Below are 13405 nucleotides of genomic sequence, written 5' to 3' on the forward strand. Positions count from 1 at the left end.
GGTCACACAGCTGGTGAGAGGCAGAGCTAGGATTAAAAACAGGCTTCCGCCAGATTCTGTTTGGTGCTCTTTGCACTGTACCTGCCAAATGCAATTGCCTAGGGAGGTACCATCTGGAAATGCATTTTTTGCTTAAGGTTGAGTGAGTGTATCAGACCCTCACCTGAGAACAGCAACAGGACACTGAGCACTGTACATGGAACCAAGGTGGCAGTGGGCAGAGAAGGAAAGGTGGCAACAAGCGCATCTATTCCAGAATGAAACCAGAGGAAGGGCCGGGTATTAAGAGCTAAGAATCAAGCGATTCTGTTCCAGCTCCTGCATGCTCCCACAGCTGGCAAAACAGTACAAATGCCTCACTCTGGCAATTAAGGCTCCAACATGCACTTCCCAGGCCTACATACATCTTCTTCCCTCTTGTGTTTGCACAGCCAGCTCTTTTGCCGGGTTGGATTATTGGCTGTTCCTGCTTCCATGTTTTGTTTAAGCCACTCCACCCACCCCCCAGTCCCATCCTACAAAAACATATCCATCCTTCAAGGGCCTTCTCAGGTATCATATCTTCCATGGATACGATCTCCCCTCCTTCTGGGCTCCCCTGAGCCCCACTGTTCTTGGTTTGTACCGAATTGGCATTCTCCTTCCCCTGTTTTAGTTATCATCAGTGTCCACTTCTCTTTGCCTTCAGGGCAAGGACAATGTCTTGTTCATCTGTGTACCCAGGCAGTGGCTGATAGCCCAAACCCAGTAAAGTTTGTTAAATTGGATTGCTAGAATGTAAATGGCACAAGATCACAACTGTCTTGTTTTCTATTGTCTCCCAAGGATACTGAAGTCCCTGGCACATAGTAATCATGTGTTGGGTGGAGAGATGGATAACTCATTTTAATAGCTGCCATGTATTGCATTCCTTCCAGCATGTGCCTTCTCAGTGCCAGGAACTTTGCTTCGGGGTGGATGCAAATGAACCCTTTTCACAGATGAGGTAGCTGAGGTTTGGGAAAGTTGACTTGCCCAAGCTACCCCAACTTGTAGGTGGCTGAGCTCTGCTGTGAATCTGGCCTGCCCATCTCCCAAGTCCAGGCTCTTTTTGCTCCCCTGCCCTCCCCCAGCCCCCCCACCCCCCCGCCACACACTGTCTGCCCTCAATGGAAACTTCCAAGTATTCTAAAATGGTGTTAAAACGGGGGTTCCCAGCCCTGGTTGCACATCAGAATTGCTTGAGAGTGTTTAATGATCCCCATGCTCAGACTGCACCCCTCACCAATGACATCGCAACCTCTGGGAGTGGCATCTGGGCAATGGGGTGGCAACCTCTGGGAGTGGCGTCACTCCCAAGGGATTCCCATGGACAGGTTGAGAACCACTTTGCTCATGTCACAGAGATCTGGGGAAATGAAAGCACCCTCCATCAACCCACCAAACTGCAAACGCATCTGAGCACCTGCTTTGTGCAAGACACTCCAAGGGACCATGAGATGGGTGAGTCACAGGAGCTTGAAGCTTCCACAGGGAACAAGCCTGCGGGGAAAGAGGTAACCATGGCAGGCAGCAAAGGGCAATGAAAGTGGTGATATCCTAAAGGACACTTTGGTGCCTAGCAGGTATTCAGAGCCTAACAACCCCCGGCAAGGAGACAGGGATTAGGATGCTGCATGGGTTGGCTGGGGCAGCTGGCCCTGGGGTCGGCCTCGAGGGGGCATAGTGTGAGGACGAATGATGCCAGATGCCTGCATGCAGTTTACTTACTGTGTGATCTGGGGCAAGCTTCTTGATCTCTCTGTGCCTCATTATCCTCAATGGTCAAGTGGAGCTAAGAATAGAATTTGTCTCCTAGGTTGTTGTGAATGTTCAATTCATTATGGATCCATGCAGAGAACTTAGATCAGTGTCTGGCACATGGCAAAGTGCTCAATGAGTCTTAGCTCTTTTCATTTTTCCTTACATGTCTGCTGTGAGCTCCCCTACAGGAGGAAATGGATCTTAGGCATCTTTTCACCCCACCCACCCACAGCCTGGCCCAGAGCAGGTTCTTAGCAAGCGTCAAATGAAGTCTGGAATGCAGGCTTCTTGACAGTGGACCCAGTGCTGACATTTTTCTTAGGCCATCAGAGCAGGCCAGGAGAGGGTGCGGGTGGTTCCTCCCTGGCTGGCTTGCCTCCTGGGTGGAAGGCAGGCAGGAAGCCTCCTCCTCCCAAGGGTGGCCGGATGGCCTGACTTCTCGGCCTTTCCCAGCCCTGCCCACACTGCCCTGTGCCCTCTGCTCTCCCACACCCAGCCAGGCAGGGCCATGGGGTGTGGAGCGGGCCTAGATGCCCTTCCTCTTTCCTCCCTCAGGAGGCCCACTGGGTCCTGCAGCCAGAGGTGGCTGCTTCAACCTCTAGCCTTACTGGAGTCAGCAAGGCCTTGACCCCACTAAGAAAGGGGCTGGAGCATGGAAAGCCTTGCCTTTTCCTGGAAGCCTGTAGGATGGGGATTTCCTGGGCATGTATGCATACCCATACACTCTGCAAACATTCGAGGACACCTCCTGGAGCTGGGTGTTGTTAGCAAGTATAGACTCAATGCCCAGAAGTGTCAGGTCTACTCCAGCAAGCATCATGAGGGGCTTGAGGGGAAGGAGAGGCTTGATTCAAACTTGAAAGAAGAGGACCAGGTGAGTAGGAGGTAGCGGGGAGGGGAGCACATTAGGTGGGAGCAGCTGTGTGCACAAAGGGCTGGGTATGAAACCACCTGCCATTTACTGCCCTGACTCCCACCTGAGCCAGCACGGGGGTCACACAATCGGATCATGACTCAGGCATTGGCCATCACCTTCAGTTTGGGGCAGAGGTTGGTGTCATGGACACGGAGTTCTTAGAGAGGCCCCCCAAACTGTGCCTACCTTTAGCGCTACAAATTTCACCTACCTACATTTCTAAGCAGAGGAGTCAGATAGGCCTATTTATATAGTCCTGTTCTGCCATTTTTTTGGGAAAGTCACTTTTCCTTCTCTGAGCTTTAGTTGCCTCATCTGTAAAATGGGACTATTACACCTTTCCTTCAGGGTTGATATGAGGACCAGACAAAATATTTTAGAAATATATGTCCCTCTCTCACAACAGTCTGTCACTTGTGCTGTATCTCTCCAACCATGTTGTTACCATGACTGTCCCTGAAATACTTTCTTCCTTTCACCTTCATTTAGACTCAGCTCAATTTCAGTCTCCTTTACTTTTCAGACATTTCCTGGTGCCCATCGTGGACCAGGCCCTGGGCTGGGCCCCGAGAGAAGTAAGACACAGGCCCTGCTCTTCAGGAGCTCCAAGCCAAGCAGAGAAGCTATCCTGGAAACAAAGGTCCAGAACCCCATGCTCTGGGGCAGGCAAGAGGCTGGGCAGAGACCCAGAGGAGCCCAGAGGTGGGAGGGATGGTCCCTGAGTGCTGGGGGCAGTGGCAGGAAGGCTGCTCTGAGGAGAGAGCTCCTCCTCGATGTCACAATCATATCTGCTGAGCTGAAGATAAGATTGCACCTTCTCCTGTTTGTTAATGGGTCCTCTGAGTCACTCCTGCCGTCCTTCTCACACTTTGCTGGTGGTGTGGTTAGACCCATCAGAGGCCTTTGGTGGATCCATGAGGGAAGGATGGGAGGACAGCAGTTCCTCCCCATCCTCTTCTGAAGAGAAACTTCAGGGCCAAACCGGGTCAGTCTGTAGTGGCTCCTTCCACACCCCTGGCTGATCCCCGAACTCTGCATAGGCTGGCCCTCCAATTCAGGGCTCCTGCCCTGCCCTCCCTGGTCTGTGTCTCCCTCTCAGCTGAGCCCAGGTCCTGACCCAGTTACAAGCAGCTGCATCCGGGAAAGCAAAGGCAGAAAAGGCCAAGTCTGGCCATCTACAGTGGCCTCTACCCAAAACAGAACTGGGCCTCCTTCCTCACCAGAACTGCTCTCCAGGGTCAGGGACCCCAGACCCCCTTGGCTCTTCCCTTTTAGGTTTTTCCAGCCTCTCATGCTTGGTTTCTGTCCCTGCATCCACATAGAATATGTTCATCCCTTTACTCAGATCAAACCAACATTTATAGAGAATCTATCCCAGCCTGGCACTGTACTAAGCATTTTCCTATTATTTCATTTAAATTCCAAGTTGAATACTTTTATAGACTGATATCCTTTTTATTATACAGATGGGGAAACTGAAACTCAAAAGAGTGTGGTGCCCATTTGCATTTGTTTTGGCTGTCCGGTGTCCAATGCCTCCCTCCTATTTAAGAGGAAACAGCTATGGTGACAGCATTAGGGTGTAAGCAGAGGTGATGCACCAGCTCCCACCAAAGCTGTAGGGAGAAAATCCTCCCTCCTCTGACCCCAGTCTCCATGAGAGTAGGCCTGGCCAATCACATACTTCTGCCCAGCACTTTGAATCCCAAGCGAGTACTGCCAGGATGTTCACAGTGGCCATCAGCAGCAGAGACATGCTGGACAGATTGTTCCAGCCTCTAGAGCCTCTTTGGTTCCTTCTGTTCCAGCCTCTCATTGATTCTGAGTCCTTCTAGTCTTCCAGTGAACCCCTTTGTGCTGAGTTGGCAACAACCTGGCTGATACTGGGAGAGAAGGAATGAGCTCAGTGGTGAAGGGCCAAGAACCAAATGAAGACATCTTCCTTCAACCTGGAGTTTTCTACCTCATCACAGAGCTTCCAGCACAAGAGAGAAGTGGATGGAGTTCCCAGGATGACCGTGAAGGGGAACCCAAAGTTGACAGTGTGCAGCAGGCCTAGAGGGCAACCATTTGAGATTGGAGCAGAGGAATCTGCAGGGAACAGAAGGCTCCAGGACTAAGAAAGAAGTGAAACTGATACATCAGGCAATGTGTTTTAACCTGTTGAGTGGTGCTCTTTGAGAGGAAAGTTTAGGGATGCATTTATTATAAGCACACACAAAAAACTGCATGAATAAAAGTAACAAAGTGATTATTATTAATTCCAAAAAATAACAAGAAAGTGTGTAAGTAAGGAAATGTTCATCGCAATACACTACAGCTCAGCTTTGAGCTGTGAATAATATTTACATGTCATAACAATGTGAACAGTAATTATTTATATTCTGTCATTAGAGAGAAGGATGGAGGATGGGAAACAGTATGAGCATTAAACCCTCATCTTTCCTAGTAGGAAGTCAATAGATATATTAAATGGAAAAGTTGTGAAAGAGGATTATAGTAATGGTTTTTGGTAACATGGAGCTGAATAACAGAAGAACAGTTTCAAGGGTTGAACTGGTGGCTTCTAGGGAGTGGGGCTTACATGTGGGGCAGGATGAGGCAGGGGATGGTGGTTTTTAGTTATAAAACTTGTAAAGTATTTGCTTGTGAAAATAATGTACTTATGATATTTTGATTAAAATCAAAAGAAAAGAAAAGGAAAATCGGTAGGATCAGACTAATTGAAAAAAGCAGATAAAAACACAGCTCAAGGTATCAGAGTTCATAGGCTTCACAGTCACTAAGGGTAACTGAGCACTTACTGTACACCAATCACTGTATTATTATAATCTCCATTTTACAGATGAGACTTAGTGAGACTCACAGAGTTAACATGTAGCAGAGATAGGGTTTACACTCAGGCAATCTGACTCCAGAGCACCAATTATGCCATACCCCAAATCTCCAAGTTCTGCACTGAACATTAGGAAGAGCAGAAGTTGGGGAGCAGTGTATGGTGTGACAGGATCACTCAGGAAGTACCACACCAGGCCCAGCGGGGCCAGTAGACTCCTCCATTACTCTTCCACCTATCCACTGGCCAGAGGATGCAGCTTTGGATTTGAAATAAAGCCTGAATAAGAATAACTCTGTGAGGGACACCTGGGTGACTCAGTTGGCTAAGCGTCTGCCATCGGCTCAGGTCATGATCCCAGCGTCCAAGGATTAAGCCCCACATCGGGCTCCCTGCTCAGCGGGAAGCCTACTTTTCCCTCTGCCTGCCACTCCCCCTGCTTGTTTGTGCACTCTCTCTGACAAATGAATAAATAAAATCTTAAAAAATAATAATAATAACTCTGTGAAAAAGAGAAAAACCTACCCAGGGAAGCCTCCTGACAGGGCAGTGGAGCCCCTCGGGAGAAGTGGAGCAGAGGTGACTTTGGCCCTCCATGAGGGACAGAGGGCAGAAAAGGATAGTTTTATCTAGAAGTGAAATACACCGTGGTGTGCCATGCTCAGAGTAAAAGCAAAAAAAAAAAAAACCAAAACAAAAACAAAAACGTTTTTTGGCAGTTTGTCCCCAACCTTGTGTTTCCCACGCAGTCCCCAACAGGAAAGCTAGACTAACACATCCAACCCACTTGGACAGTTTGTAAACTGGAAAATAAAGAAGTCTCCCAGAACAAAACAAAAGGACGAAAAGATGTATAATATGAAGAAATGTTCAGCGGCATAGAGAATAGATCTAGGGAGTCCAACATTTGTCTAAAATGAGTATTAGGAGAGAATTAAAAGGAAGAAATAATAAAAGATATACTAAAAGAAAATTATCTTTTAAAAAAAAAAGGTAAAAATCTTCAGATTAAAGGAACCCACCAGGGGCATCTGGGTGGCTCAGTTGTTAAGCGTCTGCCTTCAGCTCAGGTCATGATCCTAGGGTCCTGGGATCGAGCCCCACATCGGGCTCCCTGCTTGGCAGGAAGCCTGCTTCTCCCTCTCCCACTCCCCCTGCTTGTGTTCCCTCTCTCGCTGTGTCTCTCTCTGTCAAATAAATAAATAAAATCTTTAAAAAAATAAAAAATAAAAAAAATAAAGGAACCCATCAAAGGCCAAGTAGGGTTAATGAAAAAAAATATGTATATCAAGGCAAGTCAGGATGAAATTTTAGAACTGTAAGAATAAAAAAAAAATCCTAAAAATTCAGAGGAGAAAAGCATCTTGCTTCAAGAATACAAAGGAGACTAACAACAGGTTCCTCATTTATCAAACCAAACTGTGAATGGGAGAGCAAAATGAAACCGTGTTTTGCAAAATGGCTCAGAAATCTTACCACATGCATCAGAGATGAAAAAAGAATTACTCTGGAAAACTTAAAAAAAAAATGTTTAAAGGGTCCACGAAAGTGGATGATGTGAGATACAAAAAATAGCTCGAGCTGAGTGGGACCCAGAAGAATGGAACACAGGTAGAAAGAAAACAAAAGAATTCTTTAGGGGCTGACACTTGAAGGATTCTCAATCAAGCTGTCAAACTTTAATGACACGGGATTATATTTCCTTCTTTATCCACCCAGTACTACTTCATAATGTCTTAGACTCACCAGACCCCTTAAATGAAATGATACAGAACTTCTGGGGGTAGGGCTGACGAATGTGAATCTTTAACAGGCCCCTTAGGAGATTCATATCTACACTAAAAGTTGACACCTAATGCATATTTGTTTCTAAAGAGAACTCATTTACTGGCTTTTAATTTTTAGAAACAATGCTTAAGCAAAGAATGAACTAGTTTAACTGTATGTACCGATTAATATGTAATGCTATAGATCTTGACAACACAAAAAATGTATATAGCTAACAATTTGGGAAGTGGAAAGGGAAGAAGGGGTAGAAGGAGAGGAATTTGCTCTAGTTTATATTATATTATTATTATTTTTATTTTGTTTGAATTAATTTATTTTTTGAAAGAGAGAGAGAGAGAAAGTGCACAAGCATGGGGAGGGGCAGAAGGAGAGGGAGAAGCAGACTCCCCACTGAGCAGGGAGCCCAATGCAGGGCTTGATGCAGGGCTCGATTCCAGGACATATTATATTATTTTTAATCATAATGGAAGCCCCTCAAGGAGATGGCTGATACCAAGGTTGGGGCAGGGAGAATACAAGGATGAGAGCAAAAGTCAGGGAAAGGACAGGATATTCTACAACCTAGGACATCTTGTGCCAGAAAGTAAGGAAGTGCTCAAAAATGGATGGTAACAAATGTGCTGGGGACAAGGGAGCCAGCTTGAAGGGGCTCCCACTGACCAGATTTGGAATAATTTGAGTATTGAAATAATGATAGGAATAGGTTTTAATATGTTGATATAATATATTGAAAAATTTTGAAAGAATCCATATGTTCTAATCTGATATTTAAAAAATAAAAATTAAGGAGCACCTGGATGGCTCAGTTGGTTAAGCGTCCAACTCTTGGTTTCAGCTCAGGTCATGATCTTAGGGTTGTGAGATCAAGCCCCGAGTCGGGCTCCACACTGGACGTGGAATCTGTTTAGGATTCTCTCTCTCCATCTCTGTCTGCCCCTCCCCCTCTTAAAAATCAATTAAATAAATAAATTAAGATTAAAATTAAGGGGCCTTTGGCTAGCTCAGTCAGTAGAGCATTCATCTCTTGATATCAGGGTCCTGGGTTCAAGACCCACATTGGGGATAGAATTTCCTTAAAAATAAAAACTTTTTTTAAAAAAAGGTACCCCCCAAGGGTGCCTGGGTGGCTCAGTCGTTAAGCATCTGCCTCCGGCTCAGGTCATGATCCCAGGATCCTGGGATCGAGCCCCACATCGGGCTCCTTGCTTGGCGGGAAGACTGCTTCTCCCTCTCCTACTCCCCCTGCTTGTGTTCCTTCTCTCACCGTGTCTCTCTCAAATAAATAATAAATAAAATCTTTAAAAAAATAAAAAATAAAAAAATAAAAAACGGTACCCCTATTTACTTCACAGAGATTTATAAAAAAATTTTTTTACGATTTTATTTATTTGACAGAGAGAGACACAGCAAGAGAGGGAACACAAGCAGGGTGAGTGGGAGAGGGAGAAGCAGATTCCCCACGGAGCAGGGAGCCCAATGTGGGGCTCGATCCCAGGACCCTAGGATCATGACCTGAGCCGAAGGCAGACGCTTAATGACTGAGCCACCCAGGTGCCCCTATAAAATTTATTTTAAAAATTAAAATTAAAACAAAGAGAGGAATAGGAAGGAAAGCAATGACTTATTTATTTATTTATTTACAAAGATTTATTTATTTTAGAGAGAGAGCACATGCACAAGCAGGAAGGGCAGAGGGAGAGAGAATCTCAAGCACACACCCCACTGAGTATGGAGCCCGAAGCAGGGCTTGATCTCACGACCCTGAAATCACAACCTGAGCCAAAACCAAGAGTTGGTCACCTAACCAACTCCACCACCCAGGTGCCTCAGGAGAGCAATTTTTTTAAAGAAAAATGCCAACTCATAAGTGGAGAAGACATGATGGAATTAGAAAAATCACCACTTTCCCACCACATAGCAATGAGTGTTCAGGCAAGACTCATCACTGGATATTAAAACCGCTGAGTGAAAGATGGTTGGAAAACAAGATATTCCCGTGGTTTCTAACTACCATGCCACAGACTACTCATTACTGACAAAGAGAAAAGGGTACTTTTACAATGAAGGAATCTGGTAGATATCACCTCAATAAAATTTCTAAACTGAGCATCAGTAATAATGGGACAAACTGACATCATGTGTTGTGCTGGGAAAGAACATCATCTATGTAGTATTCCTGCCAAAAATGTGGACGCTGAATCTGGTCAAGAGGAAACAATCAGACAAATCCAGATTGAGAGACATTCTGCAGGACAACCGACCTGTACTTTTTAAGAATACCATTGTCACGAAAGAAAACATGACTTCTCTACATTAAAGGCGGCCAAAGAGATGACAACTCTATGCAATGTGTCACCAGTGAGTGGATCCTGGATTAAAAAAAGAAGTTAAAAGGGACATTATTGAACAATTATGGAAATTTGAATATGGACATTTCATTATGTAATCAATCAATGCTACATTTTCTGAGTGGGAGAATATATTGTGGTTATAGAAGAGGATGTCCTTATTCTTGGAGCATGTATGTTAGAGTATTTGGAGGAGAAATGGCATAACGTCTACAGCTGTTCCTCAAATGGTTCAGCAAAAAGGAGAATGTATATATGTAGACTATGAGAAAGCTAACCATGGCAAGCTACTAGCAGCTGATAAATCTAGATGAATTCTTCTTGCAACTTCTCTGTAAGTTTGAGGTTTTTCAAAACCAAAAGTTGGGGGAAGTAAAACAACATTTATTATGGTAATTAGCAGAAAAACTAAAAGTACAAATTGTTGAAGCTGGTTGTCTTTGGGGAGTGGGCAGAAAAGGACACTTCTAGTTTTCATTTTATACTTTTTGAATGTTTTTTGCTGTGCTTCTATATTACTCTTGTGATTAAAGAAAACTAGTAATTAATTAATAAAACAAAATATGTAGAACAGAGGTTGCTCTGAGAATGTAAGCTTGTATCTGTGGAGGCCTCTTCATTCCAGAAAAGAATTAATAAATATCATGTTTAGTGCCCATTAATGCTCATTAAGCTTGTAGACCTATTAATGTGCACTGAGGTTCTTAGAGCTCAGTCTTGCTTCCTCAGCCTCGTTTCTGCTCAACAATAGCATTCATTAAAGGGCTTAAATTGTTTTACTAAACCTTGCAAAGAGGAAAAATACTGTTAAGAATATTAAATATCACTAATGTGAAGACCTATTAGGATGTAAATATCTTTCAGAAATTGATGAAAATGACAGAATGAGTTGAATTATATCTTGATTTTTATGTCCTATTATGTCCTTTTTTTTTTTTTTACCAGGGGGGTCGTCTCTGTCAATCTACTTAGCCCCTATTTTAATCTATAAAATAATTAAGTAATCTAGAAAGTTTCACATTTTATTCTTTTAATTCACTTTAATCAACACAGAGAAATGATTTGCCCAAATCATGCTGATAATTGGCAAATGCTCATTTGGAATCCAGACCTCTTTCCATATATCCTAAGCCCATCGTACTGGCTCTGAGTTTTCCATGCTGTGTGAATGTGGATAGGTTACTCAACACCTGCCCACCATTTTCTTACCTATAAAATCAAGTAGTAAGATTAGATTAACGTAAAATCAGCCCCCATGGTCCCCAATGGTAGCCATGTATTTCAGTTGGGGAAATCAAAGTCCAGCAGTACTTGGCAACTTGGTAAGTTTCACCCTACAAGGCAACCTTGAGCTTGGCATATGTATGCACTGTATATTCTGACTCATCTGAACAGACCTCACGTTGACGTAGCCACAGGATACTGATATGACAGCCTCAGGAATCCAGTGACAAGGAAACTCAGCTGATGTGACCCAGTTTAGCTTAATTATTGAATCAAAACAGCAGTAACATCATCCACCACACCACCACCACCACCAAAGAAGCATACATTCCTTAAAAACAACGACAACTAATAAGCTTTGCTACTGGGTTATAAATCATTCTCAATTCTGTATAAATCAACAGATTCATAACTGTGGACCAGGCTCAATATTAATCACTCCTGGGGTTGTTAAGGATGTTAATGAATCCTTGGAAGCCCCAGAGAGCCAGAATCCATTGTGGCTTCTAATAGGTAGAAATTTAAACCAGGAGGAAACTTAGAGAGTATCTAACACCTTCATTTTATAGAAGGAAGAAGGAAACCTAAAGCAAGGGAAGTGACTTTTACCCAAGTTCATACTTGTCTGGGCAGAGCCAGGATTAAAGGTCAGATCTGACCCATCATCCAGTGGACATTCCTTATGTGAAATGCCAAAGGCTGAAACCCTGTGTGAAGCTGAATCCCTTCATTATGACCAAGGTGAGCCTGAAGTAATTCACCAAGAAAACACTACCATGAGCGTGGGAGACTTAGGGGGCACCTAAGAAGATAGGAAATAAAAAAACAGACTCAGGATAACCAAGAATAGGAGCAGTGTGATACAGTACTAGGCCCTAGGAGTTTGGACAGAATCAAAGGAAACTTCCCCAAGGGGGAAAAGAACATTTTACTTTATTTATCTCCTACCTTAAAAATAGACTTTTTTTAAAATGGCTTTATGAAGGAGACATACGGCATAAGACGCGTGTGTGCATGTTTAGTAACATTTATTAGGGGTTATCATATTATTAAAAGAAAACATACTCATTGCAAATAAACTTTTTTAAAGGCAGAGATAACTACTCTTAAATTTTTAATATATTTGCTTTTAGCCATTTAATATGTAAATGCACTCTTTTGTTTTTAATTGGGATCGTTTGGCATAAATTATTTTATATTTTGCTTTTATCTCTTGAGAATTCTCCAAAAAAATTAACAAGTCTTTGAAAACATTGAATCCATTAAATGAATGTAGTGTTAATTAGTTAGGCATTAAGTTTTACATTTTTCCTTATAAAAAATAATGTGACCAGGGGTGCGTGGGTGGCTCAATCTGTTAAGTGCCCGCCTTCAGCTCAAGTCATGATCCCAAGGTCCTGGGATCGAGCCCCACGTCTGGCTCCCTGCTCAGCGGGAAGCCTGCTTCTCCTTCTGTCTCTTCCCCGCCCCCCTCCATCATGCTCTCTCTCTCGGTCTCTCTCTCTCTTAAATAAATAGATAAAATCTTTAAAAATATATGACCATATGGTTCATAAAGTAAGATTTGAAAATAATGGCCATGGATAAGATCAACAAAGGGTGTCAAGACAATAATTAGCCATGTGGATAAAAAGAGAGTTGGGTCCACTCCTCATGGATACCAGTATAAATTCCAAACGGCCCAAAGGTTGAAATATTAAAAAATAAAATCATTAAAGTATTAAAAACGAACATAGGAAAAATGTTTTATTACCTTGGAGAGGACACAATCTTTCTAATTATGACCAAAAAATCCAGGACACATAAAATTAAAGATTGATAAATTCAGTCACATAAAAATAAAATAAAACAAGAAACACACACAAAAAAAGCACTAAAAAAAAAGAAAAATATTCATGGCAAAAAAAAATGAGAAAAATCAAAAACAAGTGACAAACTGGAAAAAAACTTGCAACATATATCACTACTCTAATATGTAAAGATCTCCTACAAATCATTAAGAAAAAGACTAACCAGAAAAATGGACAAATGATATGAATGATTCACATTAAAGAAAATACAAATGTTTCTAACACATATAAAAATGATGCTTAACCTCACTCATCTTGAGGAAAATACTAACTAAAATTCTACTGAGGTAAAATTTTTCACCTATCAGTTTAACAAAAATCTAAAAGTTTGATAATGCCCTATTTGGCTGCAGTGCAATGGGGACTTTTACCCATTGATGGTAGGAGTGCAAATTGGTGCGATCGCTACCAACGGCAATTTGTCAGTGTCTATACAATGTAAATGCATAGATCCTTTATCCAACAATCCCGTTTTCAAAAATTTATCCTAGAGATCCACTTGTAAATGTATGATATGAGGTATATATATGGTTGCTCATTATAGCCTGGTCTGTAATATCAAGATAACAGAAATAATCTAAATGTCTATCAATAGGAGGCTTGTTAAATAAAATATAATACATACGGGGCACATGGGTGGCTCAGTCGTTAAGTGTCTGCC

General features: G+C 42.9%; 1 protein-coding gene across 1 annotated transcript in view; it reads right to left on the reverse strand.

The window, feature by feature from the left end:
- Positions 1-13405, reverse strand: part of DAPK2 (death associated protein kinase 2) — a 132135-nt gene extending 118730 nt beyond the window's left edge. The window contains exon 1 of the mRNA XM_027570887.2: positions 13370-13405. Coding sequence (XP_027426688.2) covers positions 13370-13378 — 9 coding nt within the window. The 5' untranslated portion in view covers positions 13379-13405. The remainder of the gene's footprint in view (positions 1-13369) is intronic.

The sequence above is a fragment of the Zalophus californianus genome, chromosome 6 (assembly GCF_009762305.2).
Source record: "Zalophus californianus isolate mZalCal1 chromosome 6, mZalCal1.pri.v2, whole genome shotgun sequence".
Lineage (NCBI taxonomy): Eukaryota > Metazoa > Chordata > Mammalia > Carnivora > Otariidae > Zalophus > Zalophus californianus.